This window comes from Bos taurus, chromosome 18, assembly GCF_002263795.3.
Source record: "Bos taurus isolate L1 Dominette 01449 registration number 42190680 breed Hereford chromosome 18, ARS-UCD2.0, whole genome shotgun sequence".
Lineage (NCBI taxonomy): Eukaryota > Metazoa > Chordata > Mammalia > Artiodactyla > Bovidae > Bos > Bos taurus.
Genome location: NC_037345.1, coordinates 24,281,630 through 24,294,726, shown reverse-complemented (window position 1 = coordinate 24,294,726; position 13,097 = coordinate 24,281,630). Strand labels below are relative to the sequence as shown.

The 13,097-nt window shown below is 56.6% G+C and overlaps 1 protein-coding gene across 1 annotated transcript in view; it reads left to right on the top strand.

Moving 5' to 3' along the window:
- The window catches only part of GNAO1 (G protein subunit alpha o1), a 180,041-nt gene that overhangs the window by 142,026 nt on the left and 24,918 nt on the right, over positions 1–13,097 (top strand). Inside the window, exon 4 of the mRNA NM_174325.2 lies at positions 11,454–11,614. Coding sequence (NP_776750.2) covers positions 11,454–11,614 — 161 coding nt within the window. The remainder of the gene's footprint in view (positions 1–11,453; positions 11,615–13,097) is intronic.

Sequence of the window (13,097 nt, the reverse complement as noted above, 5' to 3'; positions counted from 1 at the left end):
GGTGTTTTCCTTGAAGCGATAGGCTAGCTTGATATTTTAGAAACTTGTCTTCCAGAGACCAAGTCTGAATTACCTATATTTGTCTGTCGGTCATTCTTTCAAGTTCAAGTGGTGTCTTGTGAGAAAAAGGAAGCATTTTGGCTGGCGGGGCAGCCTTTCGCGTGCCTTCCCTCAAGACAAGCACCACCTGCAATTTGCAGGACCCTCCCCGTTTCATCAGAGAATATGAAAAAGACATGTGTGCCACAGGAGGGCTTTCAATTCCCAATTTTGACTACTTCCTCAGGGACAGTCTTTGTTTCTTAATGCTTGTTTGTTTTTGGCTGTGCCAGGTCTTAGCTGCTGCACGTGGGCTTCCCTCCAGTTGTGATGAGAAGGCTCCAGAGCACAGGAACTGCGTCACAGCAGCGCACGAGCTCCATGGCCCCTGGGGCATGTGGGATCTTAGTTCTCCGACCAGGGATCAAACCCACACACCCTGCATTGGAAGCACAGAATCTTAACCCGCTGGCCCACCAGGGAACTCCCGCGGACATTCTTAAATGTCTTGGGAAACCAGCACTGGTTTTACTGTGACTGCGCGGTGGCAAAGAATAGAATGGCAGTTCGTATCATTTGGTGCCACTACTTCCTGCTGAAGGGTGCTGTCTTGTCTCTCATCAGTTTAGGCATTAATACCTTCGGAGAGGCCAGTAACATCGTCTAAGAGTTAGGAAAACAGTTTTGATCTTAGGGACCCCTCAGAGGCCCCCAGGGGTGTGAGAACCACTGATCCAGCCAACCCTGTCCTTGTGCCTTTGAGGACAGAGCCTCCGAAAACAGATGAGACCTGCCCAGGGTCAGAGCATGGACGCCTGATGACGTGCTCCTTGTCAAACAAAAACATCATCTCATCACTTTAATGGATGGTGCGGGGACTTTCGTCCCCAGTGAGGAGACAAGGAAAGAGAAGGGGGTGTCAGCAAATAAGCCTGAGGAGAGGACCCACCCACCAAGCTTGCTGTCCCCAGGGCCCGCCAGCCTACTGTCACCCCTGCCATCTGCACATTGCTCCAGCTTCCATCTTTTCTCTTCCATAATTGTGTGTTAATATCTCACAGCCGAGGTGGCTCTAATTAAACTCCTCAGCATCGTCACAGTGTGTTCTGAAGAGCCGAGCTTGGCCGTTATCACTTGTCTTTCCTTTGACTGCGCTCTGTGTGGGTAATTTCATTCTGCCCTTGTTCGTTTCTTAGAAACTTAGCCTATCCAATTTTAGTTCTTTTCTCCTGTCTTAGAACATTGAGCTCAGGAGACAGAGGGTGAGGCTGTGGGAATGTCTGCCCTGCTCACCTTAAGGTTTATTTTGGCCTGATAGAGCCTGCTGTCCTCCATGCACCCCTCACTCCGGCCCCCACCCAGGGGGGAAGGGCAGCAGGAGAAAGTGGCACCACATGAGGTGGTAATTAGGGTCTTGGACAAGCGTGCATGCCCACTCCATCCTCGGAATCTGAGGAGGTCAGAAGCCGTGGTGACATGAACACACCGCCACCCTTGGGCAGCTAGGACAGCCGCCACCCTACACCCCCTGCCTGTGCCAGGACACCCCCCTGCGCTTGGGCCAGCTGTCACCTCTGCAGTCCCTGCTCCCGCCATCTACACTGGCCTCGGTGTTACCCTGCCCCATACCCACCAGTCTCCCTGCCCCGAACCTCTGTCAGGGTGGCTTTAGGAGACGCACATAGCAGCTTCACCTAAGACCGCAAAGCTGGCGAGAGGACTGGGGGCCCGAAAATGTCCCTGGTCCCACCCTCGGGGAGTGTTAGCATCCGCTCAGTAAGGCTTCCTCCCCGAGCTACCAGTCGATGGCCCAGGCTGCCCCCAGCCTCTCCCTGGGGGTGGGAGGTCCACAGTTCATGCTGGGCTCAGTCTGTGTGCGGGCTCCTGAACCACCTGTGTGGGCTTGGGTGCCATTCTTCATTTCATGTCTAAGGGCTGCATGGACTCTGAACCCACCATTGTCCACAGGCCCTGTTGATGGCCCAAGGGGTGTCTGATGCCCCCTGGCAATACCCTTAGCTTCTCCTTTAATTCCCCCCTCAGGGAAGGCCAGTCTCTGAACGGTGCCTGCCTTGTGGGCACAGCCAACCTACGACTGCCTGTCTTCCAGATGGACCCCTCTCACCTCGCCTGCCCGCAGCAGTGTGTCCTTGAGGAGTGGCCCTCACTCAGCGGCTGCCTCCTTGGAGGAGCCTCCCTGACTCCAGAGCTTGGTTAATGTGTCTGAGCCCCCATCGGACAGCAGGCTCTGGGCGGGGAGCGGGGAGGCAGTTTCCATACCCTGCTGTCCGCCATGTCCCCTGCGCCCAGTCCTGGGCTCAGCCAGCCTGCTGAGCCGACATTTGCTGCTGTAGCACTGGTCCTTCTGCTGAGCTTGGGCCAGGGCCAGGGGTGGGAAACCACACCAGTTACAGAAGCTGCCACAAAGCTTCTGAGTGGAAACTTTTAGGTGTGTGAGAGCTAGAACTCAGATCAAAGTCATCCCCACCCCCACAACCCCTGGTTCTTGAAGATACATAGTAAACCAGCGGGAAAAGCTGCTTCTATAAACAATTGGAAGATCCAAGGGTTTTGAGACTGAAAAGGGTGTGATCCTTCAGAAAGTAAGATTCTTGGGACTTACCTAGTGGCCCAGTGGTAAAGAATCTGCCTGCCAGTACAGGAGTCATGGGTTTGATCCCTAGTCCACATGCTTCAGGGCAGCTAAGCTTATGCACCCCACAGCTGTTGAGCCTGCATGCTCTAGAGCCCACACTCAGCAACGATGAGAAGCCCACACACAGCAGTGAAGACCCAGCACAGCCAAAAATAAATTAAAATTTTTTAAAGATTCATTAAAAATAAAATAAGTGAGTTTCTTTAGAAAATCCAGTCTTACCCTCGCCCCTTCAGAGGCAGCCTGGGCCCCAAACAGAGAAAGCTCTCAGAGGGGCTTAGGACAAACACATCCCTGAGGAGCCCGGTGGACCCAGCTGGAGGCCTTAGGAGAGTCTTCCTTTACAAAGCCCTGGGCTCCTGACAAAGACCAGACCTGGGGACAGAGTGAGGGGCCATCAAGGGGGCAGCTCTCCCCTGATGTGTTCAGGGCTGGGGAGAGGCAGGCTGTCTCTCCCTATGCCTAAAGATTTCTCTTTCTGGCGAACGTGAAAGTTCCTAAGGTGGGGACCTCACTGGGTAGTGGGTGTACGTACAGTGGATAAGTGAGTGACTGGGTGGATGGACAGTTGGATGGCTACACAGATCAAAGAGGAGTGAAAGGGATGAAGAGGGTGCACACGTGAAGAACGAAGGGATGGACAGACGCTATGAAAAGACAGATGGGAGGCGAGGGGTGACCGGGTGGGTATGGGAGTGAGTTGATAGATGAACAGGGTGGCTGATGGGCGATGATGTCATGGGTGGGTGGACGCATGACGTTGAGGAGGTAGGTACCCTGGATGGGGCCGTGGGATGTGTGGATGGATGGATGGCTGGAGAAGGGATGGGCACAGCCGAAAGGAGGCAAGATTAGAAACAGCAGCAAATCCTTGGATCTGCTATTGCATCTTTCCAGGGAGACAGGAAGGCTCCCTTCACTGAGACAAATGGTAGACCTGTGGGGTCCTCCAGCTCTCCTAGAGACCCTGTCTGCCTGACAGCGTGCTCCAGGTACAGGCCTCACTAAGACAGCGTTTTCCAGGTACAGGCCTTTGCTAAGTCTCAGCAAAGAAAGAGCCCCATGCGTGCTCAGCTCCCAACTGCTAATTGCCTATAGTGCCCCAGGTTTTGCCACCAACAAAAAAAACGCCTCACGAATGTCTGAAGTACCCCTGGGGGGACCACGTCCACTGAGAGTCACAGCTCGGGAGCCATCTGCCAGCCCAGGGCCAGGGAAGCAGGGATGAGGGAGTGCACCCCTCTCTTTCTCACCCCAGCGGCAGCAAGGAAGGGAGAGACCAGGACCACAGCGTTTCCTGAGATGCTCAGATCTGGGTGACATGAACAAAGTGCCTGGAAAGGTGCCCCCTGCCATTCTCCACCTGCTGACCTTGCAGCGCACAGGCTGGGCCTCCAGCAGCAGGGGTCTCTCAGCCCCTTTCACTTGAGGAACAGAGTTGGCAACCATGCCCCCGGCCTGGCCCAGCCCTACCTGGTCTCTTGGGCTGGGCTTGTGCAGCATCCCTGAGTCTCCTGTTGGCCTGTGCACTCCTGCCCCCTGGCGGGAGCTGAAGCTACTGCAATGCACGTGGCAGGACAGGGCAGGATGGCGATTTCCTTTGCAACCAGAGGACTGTGCGTGTGTGTATGTACGTGTGTGCGTGTACATACATGCACACACTCACACTTCACCAGGCCTAAAAGATTAGAGGAAGAAAACTCTGAAAGATCCAAAGCAGATACTCAAACGGAAGGGGTTATTATTATAATTACTATGATTATTGTTATCAAGATTATCCTGCTTGCCTGAGAAGTCTTGTACAAAGCAGGCTAATTTTATGTCAGCTTGTTGTTTGTGTCTCAGGGACCTCATCTTTGCTTATAATAACTAACATTTGCAGGGCTCTTTATGTTGCAGAGCTGTGTCACATCGATTTAGCCTTTCATCTGCGCAAACAGCCCCACGAGGTGGGAACTAATGAGAGCAGAGGCTCAGGGAGGTTAAGTGGTCTGTCCAAGGTCACAAGTCTGAAAAGCAGCGGAGCTGGGATTGAACCTGGGTCACCTGACTGAAAATCCCTGTTCGCTTCCCTCCCATATCCTTTGCATTTTGTCTCTTGAGAGGGAAAGGCTCTTGTTCTTACTTTAGCTCTAAGCCCCTTTGCTCTGAAGAGAGGGGAGGAGTTTTGCAGACGCAAGTGCTTATCATGCACTCAGCCGTCCCAGTTTCAGACGATGCGTCCACAGTGGGCTGGGGGCGGCGGCGGCAGCAAGGACTGGCAAGGCCCTGCAGTTCCTGACGTGTGAGCAGATGTGTGTGGTATTGGTTGCCAGTGGCTCAGCCAGCTGATTCCCACTCCCTTGGTCACCACTCACCCTGCAATCACCCCCGGTGAGGCACAGAACAGACAGGCACCAGCCACATCTCTGAGAAGGGTGAACAGGAGACATTAGGCAAGAGGAGTGGGTGCGGGGGGCTCTCTTGTGGTCCAGGAAGTGGGAGACGGGCAGGGCCATGGGAGCCTCCAGCCCTCCTCATAGTATGGAGATGGCTTTCAGGAAGGAGAGCCCCTCAGCCATGGATGCCAATGGGCAGCCCCACCAACTGGCCCATGCATCATGGGCGCTGCTTTCCAAGTACACTTATGGCCAGTCCCCAGGAGCCCATGTCCTCCTGGTGCAGGGGGCCTGGCCTGTCTGCTGCAGGGGGGACCCCTGTGTGCTACCAGTTCAGGGGGGCAGCTGTCCCCATCACCTCCCCGGGCACCCTGCTCCCCAGAACTGACCCAGAGCAAGACTACTTCTGGGAGGCACCCTGGCAGAGCTCCCCACCCCCCTCAAATGCTGGAGGTGCCCCCTGTCTCCAGGCACTGCTTCCTCTCCCTGCCCACCCCTTCCTCCAGCTGCTTATGGATGCGGTGTCCACAGGAGCATCTCCACCATTGTGGAGCTTTCCAAAAATATCTCACCTCCACCTAGGGCAGCTTCAGAGCATGTGTATGTCAACATTCATGTGTGAACATTAAGATATCATTTAGCCAGAAGCCTTGTACCAGCTCTGATGAAAAGAAGTGTCAATGCTGATTTTAAATCACTGACCTGGTGAGGAGAATCCTGCAGGTGGCCCTGAGAGTTAGTCACAGACTCTCCTGTGCCCCAAGCCTCCTGATCCAAAACCCATCAGAATGGCATCTTGCCTGCAGTTCACAGTCCGAAATGCAGGGTCCCAGACATGCGTTTCTCAACGTCTCACCCCTTCCCGTGGCCCCGGCCCGCAGGCATCCCGAGGGCGGCAGGTTGGCCTCCTCATCTCCTGTGGTCCCCAGGCGGCTGGGGTGGTGGGGCCCGGCCCGGCCCGCCCCTCAGGCCATCCTGTGCTAGTGCACTGTCTGCTCCCACGACAAGAGGGAGCCCCTGTGAAGAAAGCGATGAGACTGCCACCCTGGTTTTCAGGGGAGGACGCTGAGCCTCAGAGAGGTTAAGACCCCACTCAAGCCAGGAGCCCAGGTGTGGATGGAGCCTTGAGCCTGTGGCCTGAGCCCCCCAAAGTCCACATGGAACAAACTAGAAGCCCAGGGCAGGAGTGACCAAAGGGGGCTGTGGGAAAAGGAGGGAGACTTGTTGGGGGTCAGGGGGCATGGGAACCGGATGTCACAGCATGGGCAGCCCCAGCAGGTGGACAGCGGCGGCCGTGGAGGGCCGGGCACACTGGGCACATTGTACCTGCTGGACCCACGCCACGGGCACGTGTGTCTGAGGAAACGCGGCATCTCGCACATTCACTGGGAGCGCCCCTCCGTCCCTGGAGGCCATGGAGGAGAGAAGGGCCCACTCCCTCACCACTGTTTCCCTGGCCCTGGGCCAGCAGATAGCTCCCTGACTGTGACCCTCAGTGGGCATGGTGCCCCACAGGGGCATGTTAGACACTTGTCTGTAGCAGTGGCAATAATTGGCCCGAGGCTGCGTTGTGTGACAGAGCCCGCAGTGACGAATGTCCTGCACTCAGCCCACCACGCAGGGACCACTGGGCACGGCGTCAGTGGACAGCCTCCCTCAACTCCTGTGTAAAACTGTCTCCAGGAACCCAGTAGACAGCCCCTGGGACGTGCCCAGTGCCCCCAACCCGTCTTGGTGCTCCCCCCACAGGAACTAGCGCAGCATGTGGGCCTGTGCATGTGCCCAGGGCATGGTCCAGACAGGAAGAGGGGAAGGGAGTCAGATGCCAGAGGAACTGTGTGGACCGCAGTAATGGGAGGGGTCTGCCTGGAGGAGGTGAGCCTGGTATTGGTCTCGACACACCAGGAAGTGTAACACTCTTTGAGGTTATTGTACAAAAGTACACCAACCAAACAAAAACACGTCTTCAGGGTTAACAAAGAGTCAGAGGACTGATTGATGGAGGTAGCTGGAAAGCCAGAGATGCGTGTGGCTGCAGGTGCAGCTGGATCCGGGTGTTGACGTGTCATTGGGACTCGGGGCGCCTCCCTCTCTCAGCCCTGCTTTCCTCAGGGACGGCTCCACATTCAGGTGGGCCCTTCCTTGGAGGGTCTCTCCTGATAGTTTATGCAGGTGTTCTGGGGCTGGTCAGGTTAGTCTCACTTGACGGATTGGGATTCTTTATCCACCCGGAACTGCTCACTAAGGGCAGAGGGATGGATTGGCCAGGCCCAGACTGTGTGTCCATGCCAAGATTGTGGGACAGAGGCCACCCTACCTGGACTGCTCAGGCTGAGTTGGGGAGGAGTGCTCCCCTTCAGGGGAGCAGAGGCTCTGGTATCAGAAAAGGAGGGACTGGAAGCCCCACCAGTGGAGGAGGCAGCCGTCCAGCAGAGAAAGGTGCAGATCAGAGGGACTGGGCCCTCTGCAGCCACCTCAAACCTGGTCACCACCAGCAGTGGGAGCACAGGGTGTGTTTTCTACAGAAGCTTGCCCCAGCATCCTCCACTGAGCAAATCTGCACAGGTGGGGCTGCCCCAGTCCATGCATCTTCTGTGTCACACCCCCTGCTGCCAGGACAGCTGGGCATGCTCTGACCAGTGCCATGGGGACTGTAGCTGAGAGCAAGGTGTGGGAAAATGCACCCCCCACCACCACTGGCCCAGGAGGGGACTCGGACAGGAAGGTCAGGCCCAGTGTGAGCCCCACTCTCCCAGGGCCCCAAAGGCAGGAAAACAAAGGGATAAGGGGCCCCCTCTGGCTCTATTAATTGCTTATTAGCTTGACCCCCACAGGGCTGGCCAGGCCTGGCAGCCACCATAGTCCTCCAGGTGCATTGGCATGACCCCTCCTTCCCGCCACCCTCACCCTTCCTTCTCTCTTACCCATCGCCCACACCTTTGCTCAGGGTGGTGAGGTGAGGGGTTGGGCTGGGTACCAGTGTCTGAGATGCAAGTCAGGGCTGTCCCCTGGAGCACAGTGGGGGTAACCCTGGGTCCAGGCAAGTCCAGGGCTGTCCCCTGGAGCACAGTAGGGATTAACCCTGGGTCTAGGCAAGTTCGGGGCTGTCCCCTGGAGCACAGTAGGGATTAATCCTGGGTCCAGGCAAGCCCAGGGCTGTCCCCTGGAGCACAGTAGGGATTAACCCTGGGTCCAGGCAAGTCCAGGGCTGTCCCCTGGAGCACAGTGGGGGTAACCCTGGGTCCAGGCAAGTCCAGGGCTCTCCCCTGGAGCACAGTAGGGATTAACCCTGGATCCAGGCAAGCCCAGGGCTGTCCCCTGGAGCACAGTAGGGCTTTACCCTGGGTCCAGGCAAGCCCAGGGCTGTCCCCTGGAGCACAGTAGGGATTAACCCTGGGTCCACGCAAGTCCAGGGCTGTCCCCTGGAGCACAGTGGGGGTAACCCTGGGTCCAGGCAAGTCCAGGGCTCTCCCCTGGAGCACAGTAGGGATTAACCCTGGATCCAGGCAAGCCCAGGGCTGTCCCCTGGAGCACAGTAGGGCTTTACGCTGGGTCCAGGCAAGCCCAGGGCTGTCCCCTGGAGCACAGTGGGGGTAACCCTGGGTCCAGGCAAGCCCAGGGCTGTCCCCTGGAGCACAGTAGGGATTAACCCTGGGTCCAGGCAAGCCCAGGGCTGTCCCCTGGAGCACAGTAGGGATTAACCCTGGGTCCAGGCAAGTCCAGGGCTCTCCCCTGGAGCACAATAGGGATTAACCCTGGATCCAAGCAAGCCCAGGGCTGTCCACTGGAGCACAGTGGGGGTAACCCTGGGCCCAGGCTCTCCCACTTGCAGCATGTGACCTTGAGCCTCAGTCTCCCCATCTGCTAAACAGGATGTCTCCCCAGCAGAGCTGTTGCTGTGGTTGACCTAGACACACTGTTGTTGAGACGGACGAGATTAGAAGACTTGGGAGACGTAGTGGATGGAGTGAGAAACTGGGGTCATGCCTGGTAGTAAGATGCCGAGGACCGGTTCATCTCACAAATAACTGCAGAGCACCAACTGTGTACAGAGCATTGTGAGATGGGGGTGCCCTGAATAATCGGAAAACCGAGGGACAGGCACACGCAACACCAGCTGTGACACATGGTATGGTCGGTGCACCGTGGGGGCAGACTCTACCTGGGGGCATAGAGGAGGGCTTCCCTGAGGAAGTGACGTTATGATGGAGAAGGGCAGAGCCAGGGAAGGATGATCTGGCTGGGTGGAGCACCCTGAGGTGAGATGACCCTGACTGCTTGGGGAACAGAGGAAAGGCTGTGTGCTTAGAGGCCCAGGAGAGGGAAAAGGTGGGAGGAGGGTAGAGCAGACAGCAGTCAGGCCGGGGCTTTGGAGGTCATGGTAAGGAGTTTGGAATTTAGAAATAATGGGAAGCTATTGAGAGTTTAAACAGAGAGAGTTATTGTATCCGTTAGAATTAGGTTTGACTGTGAATATCTGAGACCTAGAAAACAGTGATTTAAATGAGCTAGAAGTTTAAAAAAAAGTAAAAGTGAAAAAAAGAAAAATGCAGAAGGTATGGAGTGTCTACAGAGCTGTCAAGGACCTGACTGTTTTTAGATCGCCAGTCCACTGTCCCTCAGGTGTAGATCTTATCTTCATGATCCATGATGGCTGCTAGAGCTCAGCCATCACAGGTTTCAGGAAGGAAGAAGTGAGAGAAAAGGGGTGCATCTTCCCTTTACAAAGCCTTTTGCAAAGACCTCACTACACTTGGGCTGATCTCTCCATGGGTAGAACTGGTCACATGGTCACATTTTTGCCACAAGCAAAACAAGGAGATGCCATCTTTAAGTTGGATATCAGTGTCCCCAGTTGGAAAAATGGGGAGTTCTTTTTCTACAGCCTCCCTGCTGGCTGTGGTGTGGAAGACAGACTGAAGAGAAGCAAGAGGGAGGCAAGGAACCCTTGGGAGGGGGTCCAGGAACAGCCAGGAAAAGACAGGGAGTGGCTTGGACTCAGGGGTGTCCCGGAGGAGATGCGGAGAAGTGGATATGGGGATGGAGGTGGGTGACTTGAGTCTTAGTGGTTGGGCCAATGGTGGTGCCATGCACTGAGCTGGGCAGACGGGAGAGAGACAGAGCAGGGGCCCATCGAGAGGTGTCGCCAGCACAAGACCCGCCACCACCACACCTCGGTGATGGGGTGCAGCCAGGAGGACAGCTCCAGGCTGCCCTTCCCCAAACCGTGTACCATATCCCCCTGGAGTGCAGTTCCCAGGATTCCACATCAGACATAGAGGAGCACCAAGTGGCTCTGGAAGGCCCAGGTTTCTAAACCACACCCTCTAGTGGCCTGGCTGAGGCATAACATGGCTCTAGGTGGGAGGGTGTCTCCCTCTAGCAGGAAGTCTGGCCCTGCCCACCACCCTCAGGTCCCAACTCCCTTCTCTCAGGATCAGGCAGAAACCTTGACAGTGGGGTCCAAAGGAAGAAGTTTGGGAAACTGGCCAGGTTTTTCCCAGTCATTCCTCACACGGGTGAGCCTTCCCGAGGTCATGCGGGCACACAGAGCAGCATCAGCGTGTGGGCCCTGACTCACAGGCCTGTTTTTAGCCCCAGGTGGAGGCACCACCCCTGCTCACCCACCCCTGTCTCCCTGAGTCACCGCCTGCTTAAGGCACTCATCGCCTGGGTCCCAGGGCCAGCTTTCTGGTGGCTGCCCGCAGGAGAGGCTCGGGTCCTGGAGAGGGGCCGGGACCTAGGCTCTCCTGGTGGGAGACTTGGGAATCCGAGGGCTGGGGTCTGTGGGACACTGACCCTAGGGAGCTGGGTCTGGGCTGGCATCATGGGCATGGCCTGCTGGCCTCCAAGCTAGTTACAGCTTCCTTCCCAGGGCAGGCAGACAGGAGGGGACACAGTGCCTGCACCTTCACGTTGACCTGCTGCATTAGACAGGCCCTGACGTGCGAATAGCTACTGAGCTGGACAGCTCGATACTGAAAGTTTCCACGGAAGGCTTTGCCCCCGACATACCTTGGTAGAGACCCATGGACAGAGAAGCCTGGCAGGCTGCAGTCCGTGGGGTTGCACAGTCAGACACGACTGAAGCAGCTTAGCACACAAGCACCTTGGTAGAGAATCTTTTGTCAGCCATGCGCCGTCCAGGTGTTGACCTTACCCCCTTCCTTCGTGTCTTTCCCACCCCAAAGGCCACCTGCAGATTGCTGCCTCCTGCTCACTTCCTGAGCCGTGGCCTGGGGCGGGGGGGTGGGTGTCTGTCTCTCTTGCTCTCTTGGAGGGTGGCGGGGTTCAAAGGACTCAAGAGTGGGGTCACCGACCAGTGATCATTGTTGTGCCCACAAATAAAAGACTCTGTCCGTGTCCTCGTCTCCTCACAGGCCGACGCCAAGATGGTGTGTGACGTGGTGAGTCGGATGGAAGACACGGAGCCCTTCTCTCCAGAGCTGCTCTCCGCCATGATGCGACTCTGGGGCGACTCGGGGATCCAGGAGTGCTTCAACAGGTCCCGGGAATATCAGCTCAACGACTCTGCCAAATAGTGAGTGTCCTGGGCAGGCGGGAGGCCACCAGCAGGGCAGCGATGCGGCGTGGAAGGGGCTGGGGGTGGGGGCGGTGGGGCAAGGAGGCGTCCTGGGCTGAGGCTGCAGCCTATGTGAGAGCAGCCTATGTGAGATGCTTTGCCTTGTGTGTCAGGAAGGAAGGAGAAGGGGCATCTCCTCCTGCCCATCCCCCGACCCCAGGATGAGGAGGAGGCCAGGGAAGTCGGGGGCACAAGAGACAGCTAACAGCAGGGCTCCCGGAGGGCCAGGGCCATCACCCGCCTGCCCTGGAGTGGGCTGGGCCCCCCCAGAAGGAAGGTTTTCAGTGCAGCAACATTTTTTTTCCCCTGGAGAATCCTTGACCCCGTAAGTACTAATCAAAGGCAACATAGGCAGAAAATAACTTACGTGGTTTTCTTTTTGAGAAAACAATAAGCTTTCCATTCCTCTATCTTTAAAAATAAGGAATATGTAACCCATCAGATAAGTGAAATAGTCAGGCATACACTTTAATACTGCATTACAACTAATAAGGAAAAGTAGAGGACAGAGGGGAGAGATCGACCCCAGGGCAGGAAAGAAGTGGGGGTGAAGCACTGAAGGCCAGAGAGAGTGGGTGGGCAAGAGAGGGGAGGGCAGAGAGGTGGGCCTTCCAGTGACCACGGGGCCACATGACTGCCCACTGCAGCCTAGTCACTCCAGGCGTCTGGAGGTTTACATGTCCTTGGCCCCTGGATCGGGGGCTCCAGGGAATGGTCCTCAGTGGTCAGGGATGTGTCTTCTGTTTGAAGACACTGGGATTGCATTCCAGCTTTCAGAACACGCACTCACATTTACAGACTCGTGCCCAGGTTTTCAGTGGGCACCTCTGGGCTTAAACCCCGCTGCGTTAGGACACATGTGCTCTGACACTGATCTGCTCAGCCTCCTCTCAGCCGGGGCCTCTTTGCCCCCCAGGACACACCAGCAGTGGTCTGGAGAGGTTTTCAGTTGTCCTGACGAGGGTGGTGCTACCGGCATCTAGTGAGTAGAGGCCAGGGATGCTGCTGACTTCCTAGAGACACATCGTACAGCCCTCCATATCACACCCACAGTGTCAGTAGCGCCCAGAGTAAGAAACGGTGGTCTCCCTGATGCTGATGTAGAGGAGGCCAGCGCTGAGAAGGCAGCCTCCACTAACAGACACTGGAACGTGGCCACTCTGCACACCTAGACTGTCCCGGGGGCAAGCGCTCGTGTCCTGTGAGTCCCAGGTGGTGGTGAGCTAGGCTCCAGTCCCTGAGGAGCCCCCAGGACACCTTGGTGGCAGGGATGTGAGCCCAGAGGCTCAAGTCCACACCTCTCTCTGTGCACGCAAATCATAGATTCTGACCCAGATGTCCCCTCAACCCCCAGCCAGTCAGGCCTGGAGAGGGTGCCCCCTTCCTCTCCCACTCCCTGCGCCCTGCTCAGCCTTAGTCCAGACCCTTCCCATCCCCCCAC